Source organism: Citrus sinensis, chromosome 9 (genome assembly GCF_022201045.2).
Source record: "Citrus sinensis cultivar Valencia sweet orange chromosome 9, DVS_A1.0, whole genome shotgun sequence".
Lineage (NCBI taxonomy): Eukaryota > Viridiplantae > Streptophyta > Magnoliopsida > Sapindales > Rutaceae > Citrus > Citrus sinensis.
Genome location: NC_068564.1, coordinates 265,783 through 292,687, shown reverse-complemented (window position 1 = coordinate 292,687; position 26,905 = coordinate 265,783). Strand labels below are relative to the sequence as shown.

Below are 26,905 nucleotides of genomic sequence, written 5' to 3'. Positions count from 1 at the left end.
GGTTAACATTCTAATAAAAAGTAAATAAATTAATGCCCCAAAATTATGGTAAGGGTGTTATTGTAAAAGTAAAGGAAAAAATAAGAGCATGGATGTCATATATTTAGTAGGAAGGATGTCTTAAGTCGTTTTTTAAAATATAAGAAGTAAACGGACACTTTGTTTAAAATATAAAAACTAAACGAGTATTTACCAAAATAAAAAAGCACAACCAAATAATTTAATTCTTTTGATATACAGTAAATTATTATATTATTACTCATTTGAATTCAATACTGCTCATAGCAGTAGTTACAATCTATCTTTTTTTATAAAAATAAAAAATGGAAGAGTAGCTATTGGTTTAAAGATCCTTCACTACTAGAAAAATAGTCTTTACTGACTTTAGAATAGTGTCAGAAATTACTTTCACTGACACTTATTAATTGTGTCAGTAATCTAGGAGTCAGAAAAATAGTGACACTTGTAAGTGGTGTCAGTGATTACTATTACTATAGTATCACCGATATTATGACACCATAGTGTTAGTAATTATTGATATTTTATTAGTGTCTATAATTATTGTTACCATGGTATCACTAGTTAATTTATTTTTAAAAAAAATAAAAAAATTGAATTGGATCATTGCCTATTGATTTATTGGTAAAATTAAAAGCACCACAAAATAACAAAAAGAAATTGATTTATATCACAAAATCTTTCATTTCACATTTAAATATTATTAGTATATATTACAAATTCAACTTCAATAGCCAAAATATGAGATATCCTACTCTTATAACTAAATAATCTAAATTCAATACATAAAAATTTCTACCATCCAATCAAATGCCTACTACTTGTGGCTAAATTTAATAAATCTAGAAGCTAAATTGATAATAATGACTGTCTTTCACTCTTTGAATATGAGTAGTATAATTGCGTTATCACACAAGTAGCTTCTCCATTCAATAGACTGTATGGGTTAGGATACAAGTGAAGTTGAGGAATAAACATTTCAAACACATTGAGCAAATCTGCATACATGGAAAAGGGAGAAAAAATTAGCTGCCAATTCCCAACCATTAGAGAAACAATGGTTAATTGTTTCAGAGCAGCAGAGTTTAAACAATCATTAAAAATAACCTGCAAGTTCAATCAACATAAAATTTTTCAGATTTGAAGTATGCATATAGAACTTTAGTTTCTCCGAATTTCAGCTCATTCAAACATGTTTAGACTATTGTTTTGCACCACCAAACATGATACATGAGTAATTTATGAAAGATTGGACATCAACCAACCATTTTGAAAAATCGATTAAAAATCAGTTATAAACCCAATTCATTCCAAAATTTCTAGAACTGAAACATACACATTTAGCTTTAATTATTTCAAACATATGATAAATTTGGACAAAATATTTCAATAATTTGAGAGTTCATTCCAAAATCATTACTTATAAACAAGTCTTATGATTTTGGCCATCAGTCATATAAATATAAATAAGAAAAATTAAACAACTGAAGTAGATATTGCCTTATTATGAACATAAATATAAATAAGACAAATCTAATATTGCCTTAGTAATGAACTGAAGAAACAAAATTCTGTTTTGCCCTGTAAACAAATCCATTAAAGAAATGACAAAGACACCTCATTTCTCAACCAGTAAACAAATCCTCTTTAATGACAAAGACACCTCATTTCTCAACCAGTAAACAAATCCATTAAAGAAATGACAAACCTAAGCCACATACTTCAAACTTTTCCTTTGTAAAAGCATCTATTTGATAATTTGTAATAAATAATCATCCAATGAGACTATTTATAGCAAATAAAAATTGAAATCCATTCGATATGAACAAAACTAAAAAATAACAGCCGAAAAAAAATGAAAAGATTGCTTTTGAAAAAAAAAACTAATAACACATGAACAAATGGTTAATAAGCAATAAGTTATATCAACATAGAACCACTATGAACCAATATAAACCATCAATTTTAGCATAATCATACTGCTCTTAAGAATTCCCAAATTAGAAAATTTTAGGGTTTTAGTGTAAAAAATGTTTAATGCCGTTCATCAGCGAAATAAAGTTAATCTTACAGTGACAATCACCCTAAACACAATATTTTTCAAAGTAGATATAATGAAGGCTATTTGGTGCCAATAAAAGAAAAGAAAGTAGCAAAGAAAAAAACATAATAAAAGCTAAATCTTTACCTTCTTGTTTCTTCCAAGTAGCCAAAGAAACATAGAAGCTCTTCTCCAAATCACTTATTTAAACCTAAAAGAACAATTAAAACAAAAAAAAAATCAAGATCTAATGACAATAAGAGAGACCCGAAATCATAAAATAAGAAAAGAAACAAAAAGTTAGGATTTTGAAGGTAAATGGTGAACCTGTGCCACCGGTTTGACAGGATCATGGTTGAGCACTTTTTGACAATTTTTTTTTAGCACATAAATAATTTCATATTTACATATGGAAAATCATCAGTCACTTGCTGATAATAGAGAGCAATTTCATAATAATTTAAGTTCTTAACTAGAGGCATATGGTTACATAAATTTTGTCAAAAATTATATTCATAATTGATTTTTTTTTTATACGAAATGGAAAGAGCTCAACAATTAATGAAGAATGTCATACACAAAAGTCTCCAGCTCCTTTTTTGCAAAAATCTTCCCTTTTGGCCTTTAATCTGGCACTTCTTTGCACCTCAAAAATCACGTGGATTCGAATAGGCTCGCTTTCCGCTGCTGATGCTCTTACTCACGTGCTGGGTTTGAAGAGGCTCGCTGGCTGCTGATGCTGCTGCTCGCACTCGCGTGTTGGGTTCGTAGAGGCTTACTGGCCGCTGATGCTGCTCGCGCTCGCGTGCTGGGTTCGCAGAGGCTTACTGGCCGCTGATGCTGCTAGCGCTCTCGTGTTGGGTTCGCCGCTGTTGCTGCATGGTTCTCGTGGCTGCTGCATCGTTAGCTGGTGGTGATAGCTGATGGGTTCGATTGGCATTCAACAATGGTTGGATTGATCGATGATGGCTGCGATTTAAGTTGTATGGGTGTCGGTCGACGGTTGTTGGCTTTTGATTCTTGCTTGTGTTTAATTTAGGGATTGGTAGTTGAGCACTTTTTGACAATTTAGATGTTAGGGATTTTTCAGATCTGGGGAGCTTAGAAGGGAACCAAATACTTTGGTAGAGGGAGTTGAAAAGTTGTATTTTGGATAAGATAAGACTTGTCCATTTGCTGTGTTTTTATCCACTCAAAAAGCACAACTCTAAAAAAATTAAAAATCGTAGCCTAGTGGTCTTTTGATTCAATGTAGAAGCTCTAGGTTTAAGAGATCTTGGGTTCGAATTCGGACTAAAACAAAATTAAAATGATAATTTTTAATTGCTGATACATAAGCATCATTGATCGCTATTACTAAAGTTATTGATACTTCAGTATTAGTAATTACTGATACATATCTGTGAAACGCGGAAAATGATCCAAATATATGTATATACTGATATTTTTAAATAAAGTGTCAGAACACAAGTATCAGTAAATACCATTTTTAGGCAGTGTTTACTTTCTGGAGTGGGAGTGTGGAGTGTGGAGTGTAGATTTCTCCCACTCCAGTGTTTACTTACCTTAAAAAAGGGGAGTGAGAGTGGGAGTCTATGGTTCCCACCCAATTTTGGAGTGAGGAGTGGGATTCCCACTCCCGTGGGGAGAGGTGGGAGTGGGAATCCACTCCCCCCTCTTCCCATTTTATCCTTATAAAAATAAATAAATAAATAAAATTTAATAAAATAAATAATATCATATTTATTAAAAATAATTATTATATCATATTTATTAAATTAAATTAAATAAAATAAAAATAAATAAATATTATATTTAAATTAATAATATTAAACATTAATTTTAATAAATATTAATTATTTATTTAATTAATAATAATAAATATTTTATTCTAAAAAAATATTAATTTTGTACTATATTATCAATAATAATATTTCATTTGTGTTGCTATTATTAATAATTTTTATTCACATAATTTAAATTAAAATTAATAAAAAATTATGATTTACATAATTAAGAATATTAGTAATTATTATTAATTTATAAATATAATAAAATATTTATTTTATTTTCCAAATATATTTTTTTATTAATTTTTTAATTACAAATTATAATTCTGTACATAAGGATAAAATTGTAATTTAAAATAATTTACTCCCAATCCAAGACAAAGTAAACAAATAATTAGGATTCTGATTGACAATTCATACTTTCATTTAATCTAAGTAAACACCCTACTCCCACTCCCACTCCACACTCTTAATCCAAGGATTCCCACTCCAATCCAAAAAGTAAACGCAGCATTATAGTAGTGCTTATTTAAGCATATCTAACTAGTTAAGAACTTTTCACTATTAATTTAGACTAAAATATCAGCATTTGGTCGTGTTAGGATGCTTTATTGATGTAAGTTCTCTTAAGCTCTGTGTATTTATGAGAACGAATGATTAAGATTAATGTTATGAACTTTGTTCACATATTTGTATTTTGTTCAAGTAAATTCAAACTATTCGAGAATTTTAATCCCACTTTGAAGAACATTAATCAAAACATATAAAATATACATTTTTTTTTTCATTAAAAACTTACTAACAACTAGACATTAGAAGAGAAAAGTCTATTATTCATTCCCAACCTTGAATGTTGACCCATTCTTTAACAACTGTAAACCAACTACTGGTACATACATACTACACTAACCGAATTAATACACCATAAACCCACCAATATTTCCAAATTATAACCAAAACATTTAAAATTAAAAAAGAAAAAGAAGCAAGTTAATGTTAGTAATTAACATCATGGGGATTTTTCATTATCGATGATATCAGCAGGAGGAATGAAATAGTCCATGGAAAGGCCTGGCACATTGAACACAACGTCATCAATCCTCCACATCTCTTCCATCCTGGTTCTGCTATGCTGTATCGACAGCTCTCCGAACCGGAAAACGGTGGCGATTGACCGCCCTTGATGTGCGATGAGCACGCCGTCGACGTCGCTGTAGTCACCAATGCTACTTCCTATAGTTGTTTCCCAATAAATAGTGTCATTTTCCGGAGTCTGTACCCTGGTGAGATGTGAGTCCTCTAAGTATATCAATAGGCCACTCTTTTGGCAAAAGTAGCCGTATAATACATGCCTTATAACTTCAGCTGGACCCTCACTTCTTTCCATAACGGCTGCTCGATCTGCTGCAACTTTTAGAACAAAGCATTCATCATCTCCTATTCTCTTCTCCCCCAAGCATTGTGCTTTTGCAAATAAGCTGGCTGTGATCTTTGGATCTAGGCCCTGGAATTGCATTTATTACTGATCAATAATATTTTATAAAATAACAAATATCTAGATCCTAAATAAAAAATTTTTATTTGTTAAGGTGAAAATTATCCTTTGTAGACACGAATATATTTAGATCTTTAATCCAACGTTGAGTTTATATGTAAATAATTATATATTATAAACTAACATATAAACTTAAGTTCTATTAAAATTTTCAGTAATTCAGGCGATTAAAATTTTTTTTTATTCTCTTCCATTAAAGCTTGATAAAAGAGAGAGAGACTTGGCCTTAAGTTCAAAGATTGGGATCGTCACTTAAATAAAAAAGATATAAAAGAAATACAGGGGGTGGGTACAAGAACTATTAGAGAACGAACAAAGTAGAGGAAAAAAGACAGGAAAAGTGAAGGGGCAATAATGCGCTAAATCCAACCCTGTATATGAACCAAAGTTCCAAAAAGAAAAAGCAAAGCAAAGTATAAGTTGCAATCCCAAAAAATACTTAAAACCCATGTATGACTGTAATTTGTGGAACATGATCAAAATATGACATCACAAAAGATAATCACGTGCTACTCCTAACTCAGTGAGTTGATTATTCAAGAAAGGAGTGTGTCCGGTAAAGCATGGGACAGTTTCTCCATCATTGTCAGCTCACTCACTATTATTTGATTTCTTGGGATTCTCCCCCGTCATTCGTCTATCTATCGCTATCTTTGTTTGGCACTAAAGAAATTTGAATACACAGAAGCTTGCTTCTTTATTGAGATAACACGAATTATAACTTTACTTGTTAAAGTTTTCGAATCTACCAAACCTTAGTTAGTCCTTCAACCTATAAATTTGATTTATTTTTATATGAAATGACATTTATTTTATCTTTTGGGGCAACAAATATTTGATTTGTTCCTAAAAATTTGTAATTAAGATTTTCTAACAATAATTTAGCTGAACAGAAGAGCAACAGGATTGTATTGCTGCAATCCCATAACTCATTAAACTGTAGACGTTCGCTAAATAGAAAGAGTTATTATTACCTTCTTTGCGGCTAAGTTAAAGTTTCGGTGCCAAATATGCAGTGTGTATGATTCTATTTTACTGCTTCGGTTTAGTGCTAAGGGCGCTGTATTGCTACAATTCGCATTTTGTAAATTGTGGATTAATGAAAAAGAAGAGGAAAGTTAATTGTGTTATAATTGGCGAAAGAGGATTACCTGGATAATGCGACGCAGAGGGCGTTGAGGGCCTTTAGCTGCATGGGTTCCGAGCCAAGGAGTGTGTCGCCAAACAGTCTTGCCATCGCTGCCGGCGATGACCTTGTTGCCGCCGACTACCAACTCAAGAGACCACATTCCCGGCAGCATTTGCCAAAGAACAAAGCACCCACTTTCCCCACTTCTAGTCCCCAAGCTCTTCACATTTTTTCCTGAAGAAATCTCCGTCTCACAACAGACCATCTTCACTGTTCCTGTTGCGTACATATTTTTTGCACGCTTTTGTTGTTTCAAGCAACCCGTGGCCGCCAAATATTGCTGTATGATATAATGTGCACTCGAAGTTTCCTACCAAAAAGTCAATTACACAAATCATCATAAGTTAATCAGAAACAGTACTCAGCAGCCACCTACCAAAATGTGCTAAACAAGAGTCTCTCTCTGTAGTTCTAACCCTATTCACCCAAATAGAATTGAAGAATTTTAAACAAATTGGAAACTTACAATGGGGATGTCTTTGATATGGATGCGCAGAATTGGGTCGTTAACAAGAGGAATAGGAGCTAATGGGCAGCCTAAGACACCTAGCAAAAGCCTTAAATCTTGCCTCTTAGCAGGAATACTGCTACCTTCTAACGACATGGAAAAGTTATTATGATTAGTCCCCGAAGAAATTCCTTTTTGAATTCCGAACCATTCTCGAATCACTTCCCATGAGCTCTCCTTCTTGCTTCCTTCTTCTAGCATTTCAGGATCAGGACCTTCCATCAATGGAGTAAGCGTTTGTGTGCACCATCTTTGTTTCCTCCGAGCTTTTGAACTCATTATCAATAAAAGTTATCAAGAGATGGTCAAAGAAGAAGAAGAGAAGTTGGATATATGAATGAAGATAGAGTAAGATTTTGCTTTAAAGAGAGGAAGAGGGACAAAATATTTTAAAAGCGACAGGCCATCTGTCCAACCTGCAGAGAGGGATAGATTAGCATTATTATTATTTTACAGACTCGCATGTTGGGCTGTCGATATAGCTTTGCTTTATTCTTCTTCTTTTTCTTTTTAGACTCATCTCACTTGTCGTCTTATTTTTTAAGTCTGTTAAGTCTATTCTCCTGAGCTACTCGCCTACTCCTACTCCAAGTGAGAGGTCCCATTAGAATTGGCCAACATCTCTTTCCATAATCCTGTAGCTAGCTGCTAGTCTCCCTAATCTCCTCCATTTGGGTTAATCTTTTTCGGAAAACGATAACATGTGTTCCACATTATAAATCGTATTATTCTTTTTGCAAATTGATTATAACGATAAGAAACGCACTTATGTTTTACTGTTTATTACCATGAAAAAAATCATTTCTTGATATAACACGAGAACAAGATCATCACATGAATTTTTAAAGACATATATATTTTTGCCCATTTCATGGATGTTCTTTTTAATATTTGTACTTGATTAATACTTAATTACTGACTTATGTTTGTGAGAACTAGTTGATTCAATAGGTGAAATTTTTTTAAATGGTACAATAACTTCAGTTTTTAAACCATTTAAGCATAGTATTCATTTAAAGTAAAAGTTTTTTTTTTTTTTTTCTAAAGTCTATTCAAGTAAAAGCTTAAATTAAAAAAGGAAGTTGGTCCTTCGTTAACAACAATCACTAATCTATCAAAATTCAGATAAAAAAGAGTCCTAAGTCATTATTAGCAATAAAACAAGTACCGATCGATCTAGAAGGGTGCACTTTGATCGATGCATGACAAATTAAATATATTCTAATTTAGGATAAAATTGTGGTGCAACTGTGGTACCGTGCCACAGTTGCACCCAACCGTTGGATTTTCACTTATTTAAGTAGACCCCACTCATTTGAGTGGATCCAACGGCTGGTGCAACTGTGGCACGGTACCACAGTTGCACTGTAGCCTGACTCTCTAATTTATTGTAATATATTATCCTGCTTTGATAATCTTGATTCTTATCTTTCTCTGTGAAGAACATTTCCCCAAGTAGTCCGCAATTGCGTATATAATCTTGTCTCTATGATAATTATATAATTAAATCATTAATTAGGTGACTAATGAGCGGTTACATCCGGTCATCATACTTTACCACGTGGACTTTACTGATGCTCATGATAGTAATAAAATGGGACCCACAAAGAGGTGAGCCGGGGCCGGCAATTGGGCCGATCGAGCAACAAGTGGTAAAGATATTGGAGGGTCGGCATCTTGGTGATCTTCAAAGCTAAGCTCTTCTTTGGCAAAGGTTGGGGTGTGATTTTCGTTTGTTGGAGACAATTTTTTTTATCACATATTTACGCCACATTTGCTCTGGGATCCTCAAATAGAATTGTTTTAGTACATGCTACATGCTTATAGCTAGTCCATCAACATCGAATTATTGAAATATTAGACTATATATATATAAATTAGGATGGTGATTTAACAGTTAGCTTATTAGTGCAATTATTTTCTTCACAATTTCTCTTGTGACATGTCTTATCTTATTTGTTTGGCAAAAAGAGTTGTTCCGGCACTCGTTATGTAGCTAGATGGCAAGCTTGACTTTCCATCAAGATAGTTCGTATAGTTAACTACAAATTTAGGCAAATTATTCGTCTTATTACTCTGGATTTACTTTTCTCTTATTTTTAAATTTAGCTTTAAAGAACTTATTAATTCTCTTAATATTGGTTGGTATGTACCGAAGAAAGATAAAAGTAAACAAATAAAAGAAAGAGTGAGGCTATTTGCACCAAGCAATCTACTCTCAAACTCACTTTTTAATAATATTTTAATTCTTGAAATATTCTCATAATAATTTACTAATAAAGACAAGAACGATATAACTAAATAGAAATATTTTTTTCTAGTTATATTGATTAATTTTAAATAATTATTTTTGTTCACCTTACCATGGACTTACATCACTACGGTTCAACAATTTCTCTCTTAAGAAATGACTAGATAAAGTTTAAAAAAAGATCGCTTCAATCTATATTTTATGATGTTAGGTCGAAGATTTTAAAAGTAAGTGAAACTATAACAGTTACAAAATTATTTTTTTAAATTTCGAAATCTATCTTTTTTATCTACAGGTTGAAGATTTTAAAAATTGTTTTAAAACTATATAAAAAAGATAAATAAAAAATAAAAAATATTTTATAACGGTTATAGTTTGACTTACGTAGATAGAAAAAGATAAGAGGACATGGATTTAAAATGAGTTTATCAAGTAATTAGGTAGAATTTTTAATAAAAATTTAATTAAGTTTATCTAAAGCTTGGGTCTTAGCATGATTTTTTTTTTTTTTTTGCCATCCCTAATTTTAGATGAAGTGGAGCTTCTAACACACTTAAGAAGTCATATGAATATAATTACAGCTCTTTCTTTGACAAAAGTATAAAAAAAAGGACAAAAAATTGTATTAGTTATTTAGTTTAATTAAAGTTACTATCTTCTAGAATAAATTAATTAAATTGTACCCTTCATAATAAAATTCATATTATTAGGGAATTTATTTTTCATTGTTTCAAAATAGTTTAATAAACGATATAATTGTTTTATTAAAAAAAATTATATCATATATATAGCATTTGAAGATAGTTAACATCGATGACTTGTAAATATATTTTGTCCTTTCATGTCATTTTTTCTGGCAATAGAACCATGATCATAAAAGTTGGGTTTATAATGATGTTAAGGGGTGCGAAAAGCATTATTCTTTTAGATAAGAAAAGAAAGAAGTTTCCACTTTCGGCATTTTTATTTCTCTAGGCCTTTGGACACCCCGCAAAATCCCTTTTAAAACCCCCTTTTAACTGAAATTACTCAAATAACCTAACACAAATTAATTCAACTCTTGTTTTGAATGAAAATTCAATTAAGCAACTTTCAACAAACTTTTTTCACCCATGACCCATCCAATTTCATAATTTTTATTTTTATTTTAAAATTTAATTAATAATTAAAACGATTATAAGAGTTTAAGAGTTGTGAAGATATAATATTAACAAAAAATTTAGGATTCATATCAAATTTAAAAAGAAAATTTTTGGTAGATTTTATGGGAAAATGATTAATTGTAATATATGAATTTTTATTTTATCAATTAAACTTATGGTACTTTAGGAACTAAAATTGAGAAAGGGGCATTATTAGAATTTGAGAGGGTTGTTAAAAGCTCCAATGTATTTCTTATTGGTTTGACGACAACACAATTTCTTCCCCCTCTCTCCAAAATATGAGTGAGATTAAACCTAATTAACTAGTTTAATCTCAAGAGGTTAAACTAATTAACTAGTACACACTCTTGATTTATGTCATTATTGCTTTTGATTTGTTGCCATTTCTATAAATGGTTCTTTTGAAAATTAATTTACGGAATTAATTAAAAAAAATATGAATATGAATATATCATTCATTGTGCGTGTATGATTTGTGAGAGCTGATTCGGCTGTGTTACCAAAACTGTCACAGTTTAATTTTAGTTAAAAGAGTTTAGGGCCGGCCAGTTTGGTATGTTTGCTATTTATTATTTTCATAAAATAAAAATGAAAATGAAAATGATATTTTCAAATTTGTTTTTTAAATGTTAAAATACATTCATTATCATTTTAATGAATAATCTTGAAAACGAGAAAAGGAAAATACATTGGGTATGAATATTTTAAAGAATTATTAATGGAATAATTTTCATTAACTAAATATTAAATGTTAGTTAGTCATTTTTATTCTTCAATTATTTTTATTTCAATAATAGATTAGGTAATCTTATTAATATTATTTGTTTAAAGAAATATGATAAATTATATATATTTGACTTAATTAATTTAATGTATAAAAACTTAAATATCATAATGTATAAAAAGAAAAAGAAAAGATTATTGTGAGGGAAATTGATCTAGCGTCGATGGAATCGGTAGAATGGGAATGTGATGAAGAAAAGATTTCTGAGAAAGAAGGGTGGTTGGTAGTTGGGAAAGTTCTACTTGGCACAAAGAAATGCTCTTATACAACTTGACATAGTGCGGAAGCGATACTAAATACCATTTTAGCATATATTCTTAAAAACTCAAAAAAGAGGGTTCTCACGAAAGAGAAAAGTATTTTAGTTGAGAAAATAAGTTGAATATTATTGATGAAGTTGTTGAAAAGAAACAAGCATAATACGTCTATTTATACTAGTTGTAATTGATCGTAATCCTAGTAAACTTATGATTCCTTCTAAAATAAGTAATATGGCTTAAACAAGAAAGTGTAAACAAAATTTAATTAAACTAAAATTACAAATATAACTCAAATATGTTTTCTAAAATAAGATAAATACTAATAAAATACTAAATATTCAATTGAAATTTCTAATATATTCTACTTCCATATGCTTCCTGTGTACGTCATAAATTAGTTTTTGATGATGATGATGATGATATTATTATTATTATTATTATTATTATTATTGATGTTGTTGTTGTTGCTGTTATTATTATTTTGAGAAAGGTGGAAGAAAATTGTTCATTTGAACTTAACATTGGAAATAAAGAAAACAAGAAAAAGTTAAATGTTTTTCATGTTTCCTTTGTTAAAAGTGTAAAATGAATTTTACGTTTCTAAAGATGTTTTTAGAAATAATTTATTGAACAAATATTTAGTGTTTCCTAGATTTAGAAAAAGGAAAACATGATTTGAAGACACTACCGAACTTACCCTTAATTTTTCACTTAATCACATATGAGATATTTGTTTACATCCCACAAAAGAAGCAATGTGCAAAGCCATCTTAATTAAAATAAGATAGTTTTGGCTCCATGAAGTGAGGATATATTGAAATAAGCCAATCGTAGCGAAGATGGCAAATGACCCATTATTGGCCATCAAGATTAATCCAAAAGTTGTGCCTCAGCTTAAATAATTATGGAGGCTAAAGTTTTCTTTCATCGATTGTCATTAAGGCATAATCTCAAGTACTGATCCTTAAATTTACATCAATGGTTGATGGTTAGTAAATAAAAAAATAAATTCTAACTATATACTATTACTAAATAATCTTAATTTTATAATTATATTTATTCAAGCAGACAAAATTTACTAAGGAAGAGGGTTTAAATGTCTACTTTTGAAAAAGTGGGAGTTGAGTTTCAGGTTTAGCTAGTTATTTGGGCAGATCTAAAGGAGTTTGAGGGACCCTATTCCCTTCATCTTTAATAATTGCGGGTACTTTCCTACTCAAAACAACTTTAATATTTCGGTCCCAACAAATCTTCATCAAAACTACATGATTCACTAACAAGTTGTTAGAGAATGGACAAACTTTTGCCGTCATTCAATTTTAAAATTGTGGTGAGCAAGTTACAAACAAAGCGATAAGACAAATAAAATCATTATTTTCCACAAATGAACAAACAAGCTAAGACAAGGTCAATTATTTAGTGCCCACTGATTGATAATTTATGGGGCTATGATAATATCTCTGACCAAATTAAAAGAAGACATTAAAAATCCCTATAAGATTACACAATCATGTATTGAGAATCATTGAAGCATCAGCAAAATAAAACTTCAAATATCACAGTCTCACTACATATGGAGCACTCAGCTACTCCTCTTATCCCTGTTTATCAATTAGGCCTTGATGATCAAATCTCTCCAGTTGTTTCCCTTGATGAGATGATTGAACAAAATTTGGCAAATTTGGGGCTTCCGCAGTTCATACAAGTCATTCTCATATCACTCTTACTCATATTTGAATCTCAGCAAACATTCATTAGCGTCTACACCGATGAAGAGCCAACATGGCACTGCATAAACAACACAACAACTTGCAGCTCAAGCTCTGATATTTGTACTCTTTCAAAATCTGCGTGGGCTTGGGATCGCTCTTCTGACACAACAATCATATCGGATTGGAGCCTTGAATGCGCTGGCTCATCAATTCTCTCTGGCTTACCTTCGTCCTGCTTCTTTATTGGATGCTTGTTGGGTGGCCTTGCTCTTTCTACACTTGGTGACTCGTCATCTCTTGGGCGTAAGAAATTGCTTTTTCTTTCATGTTTTGCAATGTCTATTACTGCTTTAGCAACCATCTTTGCCAACAACATATGGATTTACTCAACCTTAAGATTCGTTGCCGGGTTCTTTCGGGCACCAATCATGACATCTGTAATTGTTTTGTTATCGAAAATGGTAAGCAAACGATGGCGAGGCCAAGTAGTAATCATTGGATTCACTTTCTTTTCATTTGGGTTGGTTTCCTTACCAGCCGTAGCTTATTTAAATAGAGGCTCTTCTTGGAAAATGCTTTATGTTTGGACTTCAATTCCATCAATTGTTTGTTGCATAATAATCTACCCCTTTATTAGTGAATCCCCTCGATGGCTTTTCATCCATGGGCATGAAGCTGAGGCTATGGCCGTACTCAAACGACTAGCATCACGGTCAAATTATCAATCTGATTATGGCTTAGAGTCATGTTGCTTATCAAACATGCCTCCAAAAGCAAAAAATGTAATTCCTAAATTGGATCTTTACTCATCTCTCAAGGACTTGTTTAATCGAAAATGGGCATTACGAAGGCTACTAACGATTATGGCACTTGCTTTCGGCATTGGAGTTGTTTACTTTGGCTTATTATTGGGGGTTGGAAACTTAAGTTTCAATATATACTTAAGTCTTGCATTCAACGGCTTATTGGACATACCGGCATATCTTTTAACCTTTATCTTAATAGAAAGATGGAGCCGTAAAAGTTCAATTCTTACATTTTGTATACTAAGTGGGACATGTAGCGCAATTTGTGTCGCAATTGGTGATGAACAAGAAGTTTTACAAATTGGTCTTGAGCTAGCATCATTCTTTAGTGCATGTGTAGCGTTTAATGTACTGCTAGTGTTTGGGACAGAGTTGTTTCCGACTTGTGTGAGGAACTCAACCACGTCATTGGTGAGGCAAGCAGTTAACCTTGGTGCTGCCTTTAGCCCTGTGCTTATTTCTGCTGGGAGGCAAAATGAGTTTCTCTCTTTTGGAGTGTTTGGTTTAGTTGTATTTTGTTTTGGGTTCTTTGTGGTGTTTTTGCCTGAGACAATAGGCGTGACCCTTTGTGACACCTTGGACCAGCAAGAGTATTTCAAGACTGGAGGGGAACTATGTTGAGGCTTGGCGAGGCTACCACACAACCTTAAGTACTGCTAGTGTATATGTTCTCTAATCCAATCCAAGACCCTGTATTTTCTGCAAAGTCCCAGATAAAATAATTTACAATCTTGAACTAAATCAGTACTATGTGTGTGTATAGTCATTCTTTCATGTAGGCGTCCTCATTTTTTTCTCCATGCAGATACGCTATTAAATCATATCGTTTAATAGAGTGATTGTTTAATTAACTATAAACTCATACGACTTAATAGCATGTGAAAAAGAGAGAGAGAGAGGGCGCTCGCTTTAATGCTTTATGTATGTTTCACTATTTGTTTTCTGTAGCGCCCTTTGTAAAAAAAAAAAAAAATCAATTGATGTAGAACTATTTAGACATGTGCAAGTTATGTGAGAGTTGTAGAAAATTCTAAAATCAGACTGAGCTTGCTTGCATATTTCAGTTTGATCTTGGATTGTCCGCTGCTAAGCTCACTACGGGTCGCTAATTGTATAAGGTGGTCTACTGTTGAGCGCATCTTGTTGCTGAGCATGTCCCACCTTTTTGGCGGTCCTTTGTTGAGTATAGCTTGCCCCGCCGGTTCAACCTCGTTAAATTAAGTTCATGAATGATGAAAGGCTAAGTATATATTTCAAAAATTCGACATATTTTTCCTTAATTTTTAGATTCGCTCCACTTGAAATTCCAAATTAATACAATTAAAATAATACTCCGAATAAGTTTTTAACTCCAAAATCAAATACATACTTATTCGTATTCCCTCAAAATCCATTTAGTCAAACAATACACCTTAGATTATTCCAGACCTCAAGCATAAACTTTAATTATACATGCTATATAAATAAATAAAATTCGAAATAAAAAATAAATGGTACAAACTACCACTCACCTTGTTCCACGTGTTTCTTCTTCTCAGGGATCTTTGTCCTTCCAATTCCCTGTGACGTGTTTCTCCCAAATAAGCAAATCATGTATCTCATTCAAAAGTTAAAAATAATATACTTGAAAAGTCTAAACCCTCTAACACTCATTACTAATTTTGAAAAGCCATGGGGATTTGTATGAAATTTTCCACTAATAGAACCCACATCCCACATCGTCATTCCCCTAGCTCAACCTAGGAATAGCAATGAGGCAGATATGAGTTGGATCTACTCTACTATAGATTCAGATCCATAATAAAAATCAAGATCCGTATATGCTTTAGATCTGTCATGAATCCATATTTTTTGCTTCATATCCAGATAAAAAAAAGAAATAAATATTTATATCTTCTCCAAATCCGAAAAAAAAAATAAAAATCTAAATCTGCTCTATATCTGTCATGAATTCTAAAACTCAACAATTAAAAAGTAATAATTTGTTAGAATGAAAATTAAAGGTTAAAATGTATTGATAACAAATAAATTATATATTTTTTCTCAAAAATATAATAAATATTGTAGCTTATACTTTTACACAAAAACAACAAATAAGAAAGATAATAAAATATCCTTCAAAAGTAATTGCAGGAGTAAGATTAATATAATATTCCATTGTTTCTTTCATCATTCTAATATTCACGACATACCCACCTTCATTCATATAACATTAGATAAAGACATATAAATTAAATATGATTTATATTTAGTCCTTTATTATTTTTATTATGACTATATTTGACTAAATATATGAATAACTATATTCCTTAAAAATTATTTGGCCAATATAATAAAATAAATTGCCAGGTTGTATTACTTGACTTGCAATTTGAATATTGCATATACGTTCTTTGAGGCTGGCTAGCCTTTAAATTTACAAAACTAACCTTTAAGTTTTAAGAGTTTAAATGTATGGTAAATACCACTAATGTGCTATGAATAAAATTTATTATCATTATAATTCCACAATTGTTAAGAAACTTTTAAAATAAAATAAAATTAAAAAATGGGTAGATATGGATATGGATTTAGATATTCAGATAGATCCAACCTAGCTCCAGATCCGTCTTAGATCCGCACATCAATATTCAAATTCGATCCAAATTCATTTTAAACCGACTCAAATCCGATCCGATTATATTTAGATCACGTGAATCTTGGATCAGATCCAATCCATTGCCATCCCTAACTCTACCTAACTATTTATTTATTTATTTTGAACTTCTCTTTGTTTCTTCTCCGTATTTTTTCCGGTTTCTTCTCTCCCTCGTATTTCCCATTTTCTCATCTCTTGTCTTAACAAAATTCTAGAACACTCTTCCATGTATCTTATATGGGCTTTGTTTTGGGCTTAATAACAAAACAAGTACCCAGTCGAATATCCAACCCTATTACTACTAGTTAGAAGCCTTGTAGCACAGTAGCAGAATCTTCAACAACTATCCGCAAATACCATATTGATGAGCTAGCTTCGGTAAACCTGCAAAATCTTATCCAAGTTTTTTGACATAACTTTTTTTTTCTTTCTTTAACAAAAATAAATAAATAAACATCAGATAGTTAGTTAATGGAATGTTATTTTTAAATTATATAATAATTTTCAAATATATAATTGGCTGATAAAACTAAAAGCATGCAAATAAAAAAGAATACATCTTAACATGAAAAAGGAGCAGAGAAATAGAATATGCACGAATCATGAAATACAATTAATTAATATTAATTTAGATTCAATTAAATGTGTTATGATTTACATTAAATTCTTTCTTCTACAATCCCCTAAAAATCTACGAATATCTGCTCTCAGTTGGTAAGAAGTACATATTTGCTGGAGCGGGATTGGAAATGAAATCCCTCATGCGTTGACCGTTAAAGACAATAATATTTGGTGCTATTAAATTCATTAATGGCGGGTGCGGATGCGGGTTTGGTTATTTATACATATATATCCATTCAAAACCCTACCCTTTGCCATCTCTCGAGTCGATCGAGAACGTAACTCTCGGTTGTCATTGGCGCATTCAGATCACACAATGGCGGATCCGTCGCCGCTATTATGCCAATCTAACAGCTGCACCGACGACCAAGAAAGCAGTGATCAGAGAAGTCATAAACAGTCAATATCATCCCTCGATGAGATTGTAGAACAGGGTATCGGAGGTTTTGGGTGGGCGCAGTTTGTGTAAGCCATTCTAGTTTCACTTGCATCACTCTTTGATTCACAGCAATCGTTCATCAGCGTCTACACAGAGGCCGAGCCAACGTGGCACTGCCTTAACAACACAACGTGCAGCTCAGCCTCTAACATCTGCATGTTTCCAAAATCTTCATGGGCCTGGGATGGAAACCCTACTACTACTGCACTCACAATCATATCCGAATGGGGGCTTGAATGTTCAAGTGCATTTATCAAAGGCCTGCCAGCAGCATCCCACTTCACAGGCTGTCTTCTCGGCATTGTTTTTCTGGCCACGCTCGCGGACTCATCTCTCGGTCGTAAGAACTTGCTTTTCCTTTCGTGTTTAACGATGTCAGTAGCAACATCCTTAACTATCTTCTCTAACAACCTCTGGATTTACTCCCTTCTGAGATTCTTTAGTGGGATTAGCCGAGCCACGATTGGAACATGTACTATCGTGTTACTAACGGAGAAAGTTGGGACAGAGTGGCGAGGCCTTGTCGGAATTTTGGATTCCTTCTTCTTCACTATAGGTACATTAACATTGCCGGCAATTGCTTATACAAATCGAAGCTCTTCATGGACAATTATCTATTTATGGACTTCGATTCCGACACTTGTCTACAGTGGGTTGCTTTATATTTTCGTTAGTGAGTCTCCTAGATGGCTTTTCATGCAAGGCCGCCAAGAAGAAGCCGTGGAAGTTATTAAAAGCCTTTCGCCCATAAAGGATTCAAATCAATTAAGCTTGAGCTTGGTAAGTGCAGTCTCCTTTGGACATGAACCAGCAGCTTCATCCAAGGAATCCTCGTTTTTATCATCCATCAGGGAATTATTCGTTAGGAGATGGGCACTTGAAAGAACTTTGGCACTCATGGTTCTTGGTTTTGGCATTGGAGTTGTATATTACGGCATGACATTGGGGATTGAAAACTTGGGATTTGACATCTATCTAGGTGTGGTGTTCAATGCTTTGTTGGAGATACCTGTTTGGGGGATATATTTCGACAAGACCAGCCATGATGAACAGGTATCTGATAGCAGGATTCCGCGAACAGGTATATTCTGCAGAAGTCAGGTAGCAGGTGAACACGAGCAGGAATATTCTGCTTGTTCACGAATGTATCCTCCACGGGGCCACAGTGGGAGCCGACCTCCTACTAGGAGGATAAAACCATTCCTGCTAGAGGTTGAGGTGGGGAGACCCGGTCAATGACGGTTGGCGAGACGTGCACTCCTGGCCGAGAATCAAGGCACGAAGCCCATCCAGCCACGACTACGATAATGGAGCATCCACTTCCGAGAGTTGGGGAGGTGATGGACGTGGATTGTGGGAAGGCCCGGATTCAAGGGAAGCCTATAAAAGGGTAACCAACGAAGGTAAAAGGGTTAGACTTTTTTAGATTACAACTGAATAAAAAGAGCTTTTTATTAAGAAATCATAAAAGAGCCATAAGATTAGTGGTCGTTTTTCCCAGAAAGGTAAAGCCTATGTTTCTGACTTGAGCGTCGGAGGGATTACGCCGGAAAAACACCCGGTGTGCTCTGACCTGTCTCTGTGTACGTAGGAGTTTGCGGAGAAGAAGTCTTACGAGAAGAGATCCTGGTCGTGGACGAGTTAGTTGAGGAGAGATACTGGTCATGGACGAGTAGAAAACCAGAATCTCGCATCAACAATACCTTCATTTTTCTTAACCTTCTTCTTGATTCAAAAATGGAATAGGAAAAGTTCATTGCTGGTACTATTTATTATAAGCGGGATTTGTAGCATTATGGCAGTTGTTGCCAACGATATTAGTAATGCCGGAAAGAGAATGAGAATTGGGCTAGAGCTAGCGTCTTTGTTCAGTGCATACATTGCATACACGGTGATATTTATTTATGCAATTGAATTGTTTCCTACTTGCGTGAGAAACTCAGCCACATCGATAATGAGGCTAGCAATCATTTTTGCTGCAATCTTTAGTTCAGTGTTGGTGGCTGCTGGGAGTAACAATGAGTTTGTATCATATGGAGTTTTTGGTTTGGTTATAATATGTTGTGGGTTCTTTGTCATTTGTTTGCCTGAGACTAGGGGTTCGTCCCTTTGTGATACCATAGACCAACGAGAGCACAAGGACAGTGTGACTGTGTGATAGATCCGTATATGAATTCATTTTGTTAAAGTTTATTGCATTAGTGCTTAATTTCAATTACAGTTTTGATATTTTGACTTGAGAATGTGGCAGATTGCAATGATACTATATATTTGACTTTTCAATGCAATGATTTTTTTTAAAATTTTTTTTCTGGATAAGCGTGTCTTACAAATTACAATATGAATAAATAAAAGCGTGTGTCTTACGATATGAATAAATAAAAGCTTACTTTCTCAAATGGCTTTTAATTTATGGTGTATTGTGAATGGGAATGGGCTGGAATGGAAATGAGATTTTAATGTTTACTTGGCAAAAATAACTAGGAATGAGAATGTGCTAGAATGTCATTGATGTGTTTACTTGGCAAAATAAGTGAGAATGAGTAGGGGTGGGCGCGGTTCGGTTCGGTTCGGTTTTTTACTAAATTTTTCATAATCATTCGATTACGATTATTTTAAAATTATAATCGCGATTAATCAAATTACCGGAATAATCAAATACTCGATTAATCGAAATAATTTGATTCAATTCGATTCGATTATTTCGATTATGGACCTATTGGATCTATTTTGGACTTTTTTAAATTTAAAACCTTAAATTAATAAATCTACCACAAATATAAAAAGTTAACAAACAAAAAATCAAAATATATCTCAAAGTATGTTCAAGAACACATAACATGTTCAAATAACAAGTTCAAATCAAAATAAATAAGCAAGTCTTTCAATGATGGTGTTTTGAGTTGTGGGGAATGAAGTGGGAGCAATGATGATGATGGAGAGAATAATGGTAAGAGGACATGATTGTTAATGATGAGTTTAATTCTGTTGGCGTTGAAAGTTGAAAGAAACGAGAGAGAGAAAGAGATGATGAAAAAATAGAAAATTCATTCTAAGAGAGAGAGAGAGAGAGAGAAGAAAAAGTGTTTAGACTTTAGACTTTAGGGTTTGTTTATTTGACATTCGGTTTATTTGATATTCAGTTTGGTTTTTTGGGTTTTTTCTTTAAAAACTGAAAACCGAACCGACTGATTTTACTACTTTTACTATATTACTCATTCGGTTTTTTGGAGACAAAAAAACCGCACAAAAACCTAACCGAACCGTTCGGTTCGGCTTTTTATTAATATATTTTTTTTGCCCACCCCTAAGAATGAGGAATGTGAATGACAATCAATTTACCAAAATACCTATAATATTAATAATTAATAAAAATAATTAATTTATCATTGTTAACAATATTATCATTATTGTTGTTATTATTACTATTATTATTATTATTAATAAAAATAATATTAACAATAATTAATAATAACTAAAATAATAAAGTTAATAAAATAAAATTTAATATTATTTTATTTTTATTAATATTATCATTTATTATTATTATTATTATTATTATTATTAAAATTTAAATTTAAATTAAACCCCCTACAATGCTTCTGTGGAGGTTCGAACCACTTTCCTCACATTTGTGAGGGAGTGGCTCTGGCCCAGTGGTTTAGTGTACTCTTTTCTTTAAAGTTAAAATTTGTGATGGGAAATTTCTAGGAGAGATCAAAAGTATGTACACATATAATAAGGATAATGCCAGGGAAAGTTATAAACATTAAGAACGTGTTTGGCTTGAAGAAATAAATAGAAATTGCTACATGTAGCCTAATTATGGCAACAACATGCTTTTTAAAGTTTCATCCAACTGTAAAATGAAAAAAAATATATATGCTAAGTTTTACACAATTATATTATTAAACATCCATGAACTTTTAATAATTATAGCTTTTGGTTTACAACAGGTATAATGTAAAGGTCATAGTACCTTACTACCAAACAGTCTAAACTTGAATTTTTATTCAGTTTTCAGTTTGACTTGGTTAACCCCAAAACTCGAACGGATCAAATCTTCAAAGCCAAATAGATTATATCTTTAAAACCGATTAATTTAGCAATTTAGTTCAGGTTAACCCGAACTGAGTTGTGAAACTATTCATGTTAAAAGCTTAATATATATTTTTTTTAATTTAAGCACAAAGTGTCAAATCCACAAATGCTCAATGCCTCAAACTCAATGTAACACCCCAAAAATTACCCATGAAAACACAAGGGTAAAATTGGAATGAAACCTAATATCGTTTATTCTTATTTTTTTAAAAAAAACTCAAGATAGACTATCATTATTCATACTAACCTCAAGATAGACAATTATTATTCATACTCCAACTGAATCCTTACATAAAACATCTTAAATAAATTCTCCAAAGAAAAGTCTCTAATCCAAAATAAAAAGCCTAGCCAAATTTAATTTTTAAAGCAACTCCAAAAATCCAGTGAGAAAAAATCTCAATCTAAGAACTCAATCCACATCTCTGATCAATATGCAAAATATTGGAGAGGACGGGTGAGCCGTCAACTCGGTAAGCAAATCCATGAACAATATTTGAAAACCTTTGTCATTATACCTTTTAACATTTTATAATATCTTATAATAACATCTTCATTTAGCATAAGGGGTGAATTCATGTAAAAGCATTAAAAATATTAAAACATAAACATTTGTTAGCTCATGCCTCGTAGTCATCATCACTCATCATTCAAGGTATTAAACCCCGCATTATTCCTCGTTCAGGGTACTATATCTCGCATTGTTCCTCGTTCAGGGTATTATACCCCGCATTATTTCTCGTTTAGGGTACTATACCCCGCATTGTTCATAACATCCTTGTGCACAAGATTATCATCATACCAGCAAGCTGCATATAGTATTACATAACATCATATACATTACTACGGACTATGAGCCAAAACATTTTTGAATCCATCTTACATCCTTTCATAAATAACATAAACAGTCTTCTAAAACATTTAAGAATCTTTATTTGATCATTTAATTCTTTTAGAAAATTATTTAAGAAAACATTTTGTTTAAGAAAACTAATTTCTTAAGAAAAAATCATTTTAAAATACATTTGTATAAATTCATTTAAAAGTGTTTTTATTTTACAAAATTCATTTAAATATTTTAGAAATTAACTTTGTAAAAATTTTCATTTAAACATAATTCTTATAACATAAATTACATTTATTATAAAGCACATCATGTATGAAATCCTGAATCTCAATCGGGTCTGCCAACCCTAAATGTAACTCATGCTAAAACTAATTCAAAAGTTAAGGGATACCTCAAGCTCATTGCTCATATATATAGTCAATGAATTTTTCTCAATTGGTATAAGCTCGATAAATTAAAATAATATCGAATCACAAACAAACAAACAGAATCAGTTCTAGGACTTTTTTAATTTAAAAAAAAAAAAACTAGATCTAGACACTTCTTTTAGCAGAAATGAAATAAAAAGCATCAAGTAGTGAGAATATCTCCTATTGCTTTGGATGTAACGGACAAAACCATTAAATCGTACAGCATTACCGCGACAAGCTCCATCATATACATACATATTGTGGGCTGGTTCATGCTCAGCCGCCATATTGATTATAAATCGTAAAGTTAATTATATTATATACTTACATCTTCAACTTGCGATAAAAATAAATTATTCTGGGATCATCATCAATATTATTTCTTTATAATATTATGTTTTAGCTAGGCTTCATGTCTCCACAACACAAAGGTGGTATAGGTAGCAGATTAGCAGAAACATTGGGCAAACAGTCACACATTAAAAGATGGTGGGGAAAACGACCGTAAGAAAGCCATAACTAGGTACTACTAATGTTTGCACCATGTTTTTATATATTTTGTGACATTTAGTTCTTAACTACTAAGATAAGATTAAATATATATGCGTCTCAGCATGTGTGTGAAATTTTATTGCAAATTTGTGAACAAAAGCATATAGGTAGCAGCTGGGGAGCTAGCTAGCTGTTTCTGACTAGATGAACTTTTTAATCATTTCAAATTTTCCTGCCATATCATGGCCGTGGTCTTTTTACCTTTCATATCCTTTTGTTGCATTTTTGTCGCCTATGCTGCAACAACAGTGTAAAAGTCAAGAGCATCATATATAGGCCAAAATATAAAACAGTTTCTGAACGTATTTGGGAATCAAAACCACGTAGGATCCAACTCGGTCTCACATGCCTTGTTCTTGTACGAAGAATTCCAAGTTTTTCAATCTCTACTAATTAAGTTAATGATCGAACTTATGATTAAGCAGCCACCATAGTGTTTTAATTAATTAGCTAACTGGTATTGAGAATATTTACTGTTTCATTAGCCATATTGTCACACTCCATGTATTGCCGCTGCACATGTTATGCACAGATCATCAGTATGTAAGAATTAATGGTGGCATGACGAGAAGAAAATTCTAGAAATGATGTATGTTGTATTACAGCTTAGAAGTAAATAAATATATGCCATAAAATTACATGAGACAGAAGAGTGTTTATGTCCTTATTCGGTATACCGACGTGGGCATTACACAAATAACGAGTTTTTTAAAGAAAGTGGCTGGTACTCCCAGTGTGATGAAATGTACCTTTAGCAAATTGCTACCATAAGCCAAAATATTTTTTTCCTTTTGCCAACTTGAATCCATATCACTGCTAGTTCTTATCGGCGGCTAGCCATTTATAAAAATAGATCAATTCAGAGAAGAGACCAATAACTAGAAATATTAGTTACGTTCTTCAATAACTTGATCGAGATTATAATAAGCTAGCTGCAAATGAGTGATTCAACACCAATTCTCACTCAATCCGACTTAGAAAGCCGTCCATCCCTCGGTGAGACGATTGAGCGGTGCATCGGAGATTTCAGCTCAGCCCAGCTCGTACAAGCCTTCCTTGTATCAATTGCTTGGTTTTTTGATGCACAACAAACATTCATAAGTGTCTTCACCGACGCTGAGCCAACATGGCATTGCACTGATGATTCATGTAACGGTGTCTCCAACTTGTGTCAACTTCCCAAGAACTCATGGTCTTGGGATTTGCAAGCACACACATCAATCATCTCAGAATGGGATCTCGAGTGTGCAAGTTCACTCATCAAAGGGCTGCCGGCTTCTTCTTTCTTCATGGGTTGCCTGGCTGGTGGGCTTATTCTTGCCACACTTGCTGACTCGTCTCTCGGCCGCAAAAACATGCTCTTTCTCTCATGTTTGATGATGTCTGTCTCTTGCCTTCTTACCATCTTCTCAACCAATATGTGGATATACTCTGTCTTGAGATTCATCAATGGCTTTGGTCGCGCAACGATTGGAACATGTGCAATTGTGTTATCAACAGAGCTCGTTGGTAAAAAACGGCGAGGCCAGGTAGGATCCATTGGTTTCTTTTGTTTCACTCTAGGGTTTCTATCGTTACCAGCCATAGCTTATATTAACAGAGGTTCTTCTTGGAGAAGAATTTATTTGTACACATCAATACCAACAATCTTGTATTGCATACTTGTTCGATTCTTAGTTCGTGAGTCTCCAAGATGGCTTTTCATTCAAGGACGTAAAGAGGAAGCTGTGTCCATAATCAAAAGCATCTCAACATCAGAGAACCAAAGAAGCTTAATCATGGACTTCAACAACGTGTCATTCGAGCAAGAGACATGGAATGTAGATCTTTACTCAGCAATCAAGATTCTTGTGGAGAAAAAGTGGGCTCTTCGAAGATTATCAGCGATAATGGTGACTGGTTTTGGCATTGGAATGGTGTACTATGGCATGCCATTAGGCCTTGGAAGTTTATCATTCAATCTCTACTTGAGTGTGACGTTCAATGCCTTATCTGAGCTACCGGCATCACTAATTACTTTCTTTCTCATAGGGAAACTGAAAAGAAAAAGTTCGTTACTAGGTTTCACTATCATGAGTGGGGTTTGTAGTGTACTGTGTGTTGTGATGGGAAAGATATGGACGAGTGTTGAGATTGGATTAGAGCTAGTGGCTTTCTTTAGCGCATGTACTGCATTTAGCTTGTTGCTTATATACACACTAGAGTTGTTCCCAACATGCGTGAGAAACTCAGCTATCTCAATGGTGAGGCAAGCTCTTGTATTCGGCGGCGTTTTCAGTCCGGTGCTTGTTGCCGCCGGGAGACAAAATAATTTCTTATCGTATGGGATATTTGGATTGGTGATAGGGCTTTGTGGGTTGTTTGTGATTGGCTTACCAGAGACAAGAGATACCCAACTTTCGGATACAATGGATGAAGAAGAATACAAAGAGAGAGCAGCTGCAGCTGGCTTCAATCGCTTAGTTTAATTTATTCGCTACATACCCAACAAGTGCATGCATGTACATTGAAGATGTAATCTACTAAAAGCAACAAGCTGGATTGACATAAGTTATTGGTGGAGAGCAATCACAGCTTTCCCAGTGAGAGCAGGACATGTGAGATATATGTGACTTGATCAAAACCGCTTTCATACTTTTTTTTTTTCTATTTTCTACTTATGATTAATTATTTTGATTTGCAATATGTTTGCATTCTTGCTAGTTGCTGTTGATTGTCTTATTTAGAGAGATTAAAATGTTTGTCTTCACAAAAATAATTGAGTTCAGTTTAATTTATATCGATTTTTTTTTTTATATCGCGACATATATATCTGTGCCGTGGCCATATGATAGTAACGCTACAATTTTTATTCTAGCAATCCTTAAATCATATTGAGTGAGGCTTACAACCAACGAAAATAAAGCAAAAACAATAACAAGCAAGTGGACTAGGTGTAGAGATGGAGCTAGTGCCCTGCTTTTACCTTGTTTTCGGTAGTTGTAACCAGAGGAGACCCATTTATTTTTATTTCAAAAATGCTAAGCGGAGAAAAGGATAGAAAAAAACGAGAGAAATGATTAGGAAAAAGGTAGATTTCTCTCCTCTCTCTACATTTAGCAGCACTCGATCTTTTTATTTTAGTCGGTACAACTGAGTCATGATACGTGATATTGCATTGATTAACCACAAAACACAAACTTTTAAATGTTCCTTGGCGTAAGTTGGCATGTCCAAAGTC

At 33.0% G+C, this 26,905-nt stretch overlaps 4 protein-coding genes and 1 long non-coding RNA gene across 5 annotated transcripts; 3 read left to right on the top strand and 2 right to left on the bottom strand.

Moving 5' to 3' along the window:
- Positions 1–721: 721 nt before the first annotated feature.
- Positions 722–3,152, bottom strand: LOC102624754 (uncharacterized). Its single transcript, XR_003062871.2, has 3 exons — positions 2,637–3,152; positions 2,207–2,270; positions 722–1,016 (listed from the first exon to the last, which is right to left on the bottom strand). It is a non-coding gene; the product is annotated as an uncharacterized LOC102624754 (long non-coding RNA).
- Positions 3,153–4,661: 1,509 nt separating this feature from the next.
- On the bottom strand, positions 4,662–7,569 carry LOC102624480 (hypothetical protein). Its single transcript, XM_006493682.3, has 3 exons — positions 7,060–7,569; positions 6,556–6,903; positions 4,662–5,353 (listed from the first exon to the last, which is right to left on the bottom strand). The coding sequence occupies exons 1-3, from the start codon at positions 7,378–7,380 to the stop codon at positions 4,859–4,861; spliced, it is 1,164 nt and encodes a 387-aa protein (XP_006493745.1). The 5' UTR covers positions 7,381–7,569; the 3' UTR covers positions 4,662–4,858.
- Positions 7,570–13,050: 5,481 nt separating this feature from the next.
- On the top strand, positions 13,051–14,818 carry LOC107174703 (organic cation/carnitine transporter 2-like). The gene has a single exon (XM_015525821.3). It carries the CDS (start codon positions 13,133–13,135, stop codon positions 14,696–14,698), a length of 1,566 nt encoding a protein of 521 aa, XP_015381307.1. The 5' UTR covers positions 13,051–13,132; the 3' UTR covers positions 14,699–14,818.
- Positions 14,819–17,652: 2,834 nt separating this feature from the next.
- Positions 17,653–19,014, top strand: LOC102624199 (organic cation/carnitine transporter 2-like). The gene is made up of 2 exons (XM_015525808.1): positions 17,653–17,801; positions 17,859–19,014. The coding sequence occupies exons 1-2, from the start codon at positions 17,653–17,655 to the stop codon at positions 19,012–19,014; spliced, it is 1,305 nt and encodes a 434-aa protein (XP_015381294.1).
- A 5,354-nt stretch (positions 19,015–24,368) lies between these two features.
- On the top strand, positions 24,369–26,462 carry LOC102623913 (organic cation/carnitine transporter 3). The gene has a single exon (XM_006493680.4). It carries the CDS (start codon positions 24,624–24,626, stop codon positions 26,151–26,153), a length of 1,530 nt encoding a protein of 509 aa, XP_006493743.1. The 5' UTR covers positions 24,369–24,623; the 3' UTR covers positions 26,154–26,462.
- Positions 26,463–26,905: the final 443 nt, after the last annotated feature.

Bases quoted from the DNA above. Each gene is read 5' to 3' on its own strand.
- LOC107174703 (XM_015525821.3), top strand. From the start codon at position 13,133: ATGGAGCACTCAGCTACTCCTCTTATCCCTGTTTATCAATTAGGCCTT.
- LOC102623913 (XM_006493680.4), top strand. From the start codon at position 24,624: ATGAGTGATTCAACACCAATTCTCACTCAATCCGACTTAGAAAGCCGT.
- LOC102624199 (XM_015525808.1), top strand. From the start codon at position 17,653: ATGGCGGATCCGTCGCCGCTATTATGCCAATCTAACAGCTGCACCGAC. The intron at 17,802-17,858 runs GTAAGCCATTCT...ATCGTTCATCAG, and splicing joins TTTGGGTGGGCGCAGTTTGT to CGTCTACACAGAGGCCGAGC.
- LOC102624480 (XM_006493682.3), bottom strand. From the start codon at position 7,380: ATGAGTTCAAAAGCTCGGAGGAAACAAAGATGGTGCACACAAACGCTT. The intron at 6,904-7,059 runs GTAAGTTTCCAA...ACTTTTTGGTAG, and splicing joins ATATCAAAGACATCCCCATT to GAAACTTCGAGTGCACATTA. The intron at 5,354-6,555 runs GTAATCCTCTTT...ATGCAATTCCAG, and splicing joins CTCTGCGTCGCATTATCCAG to GGCCTAGATCCAAAGATCAC.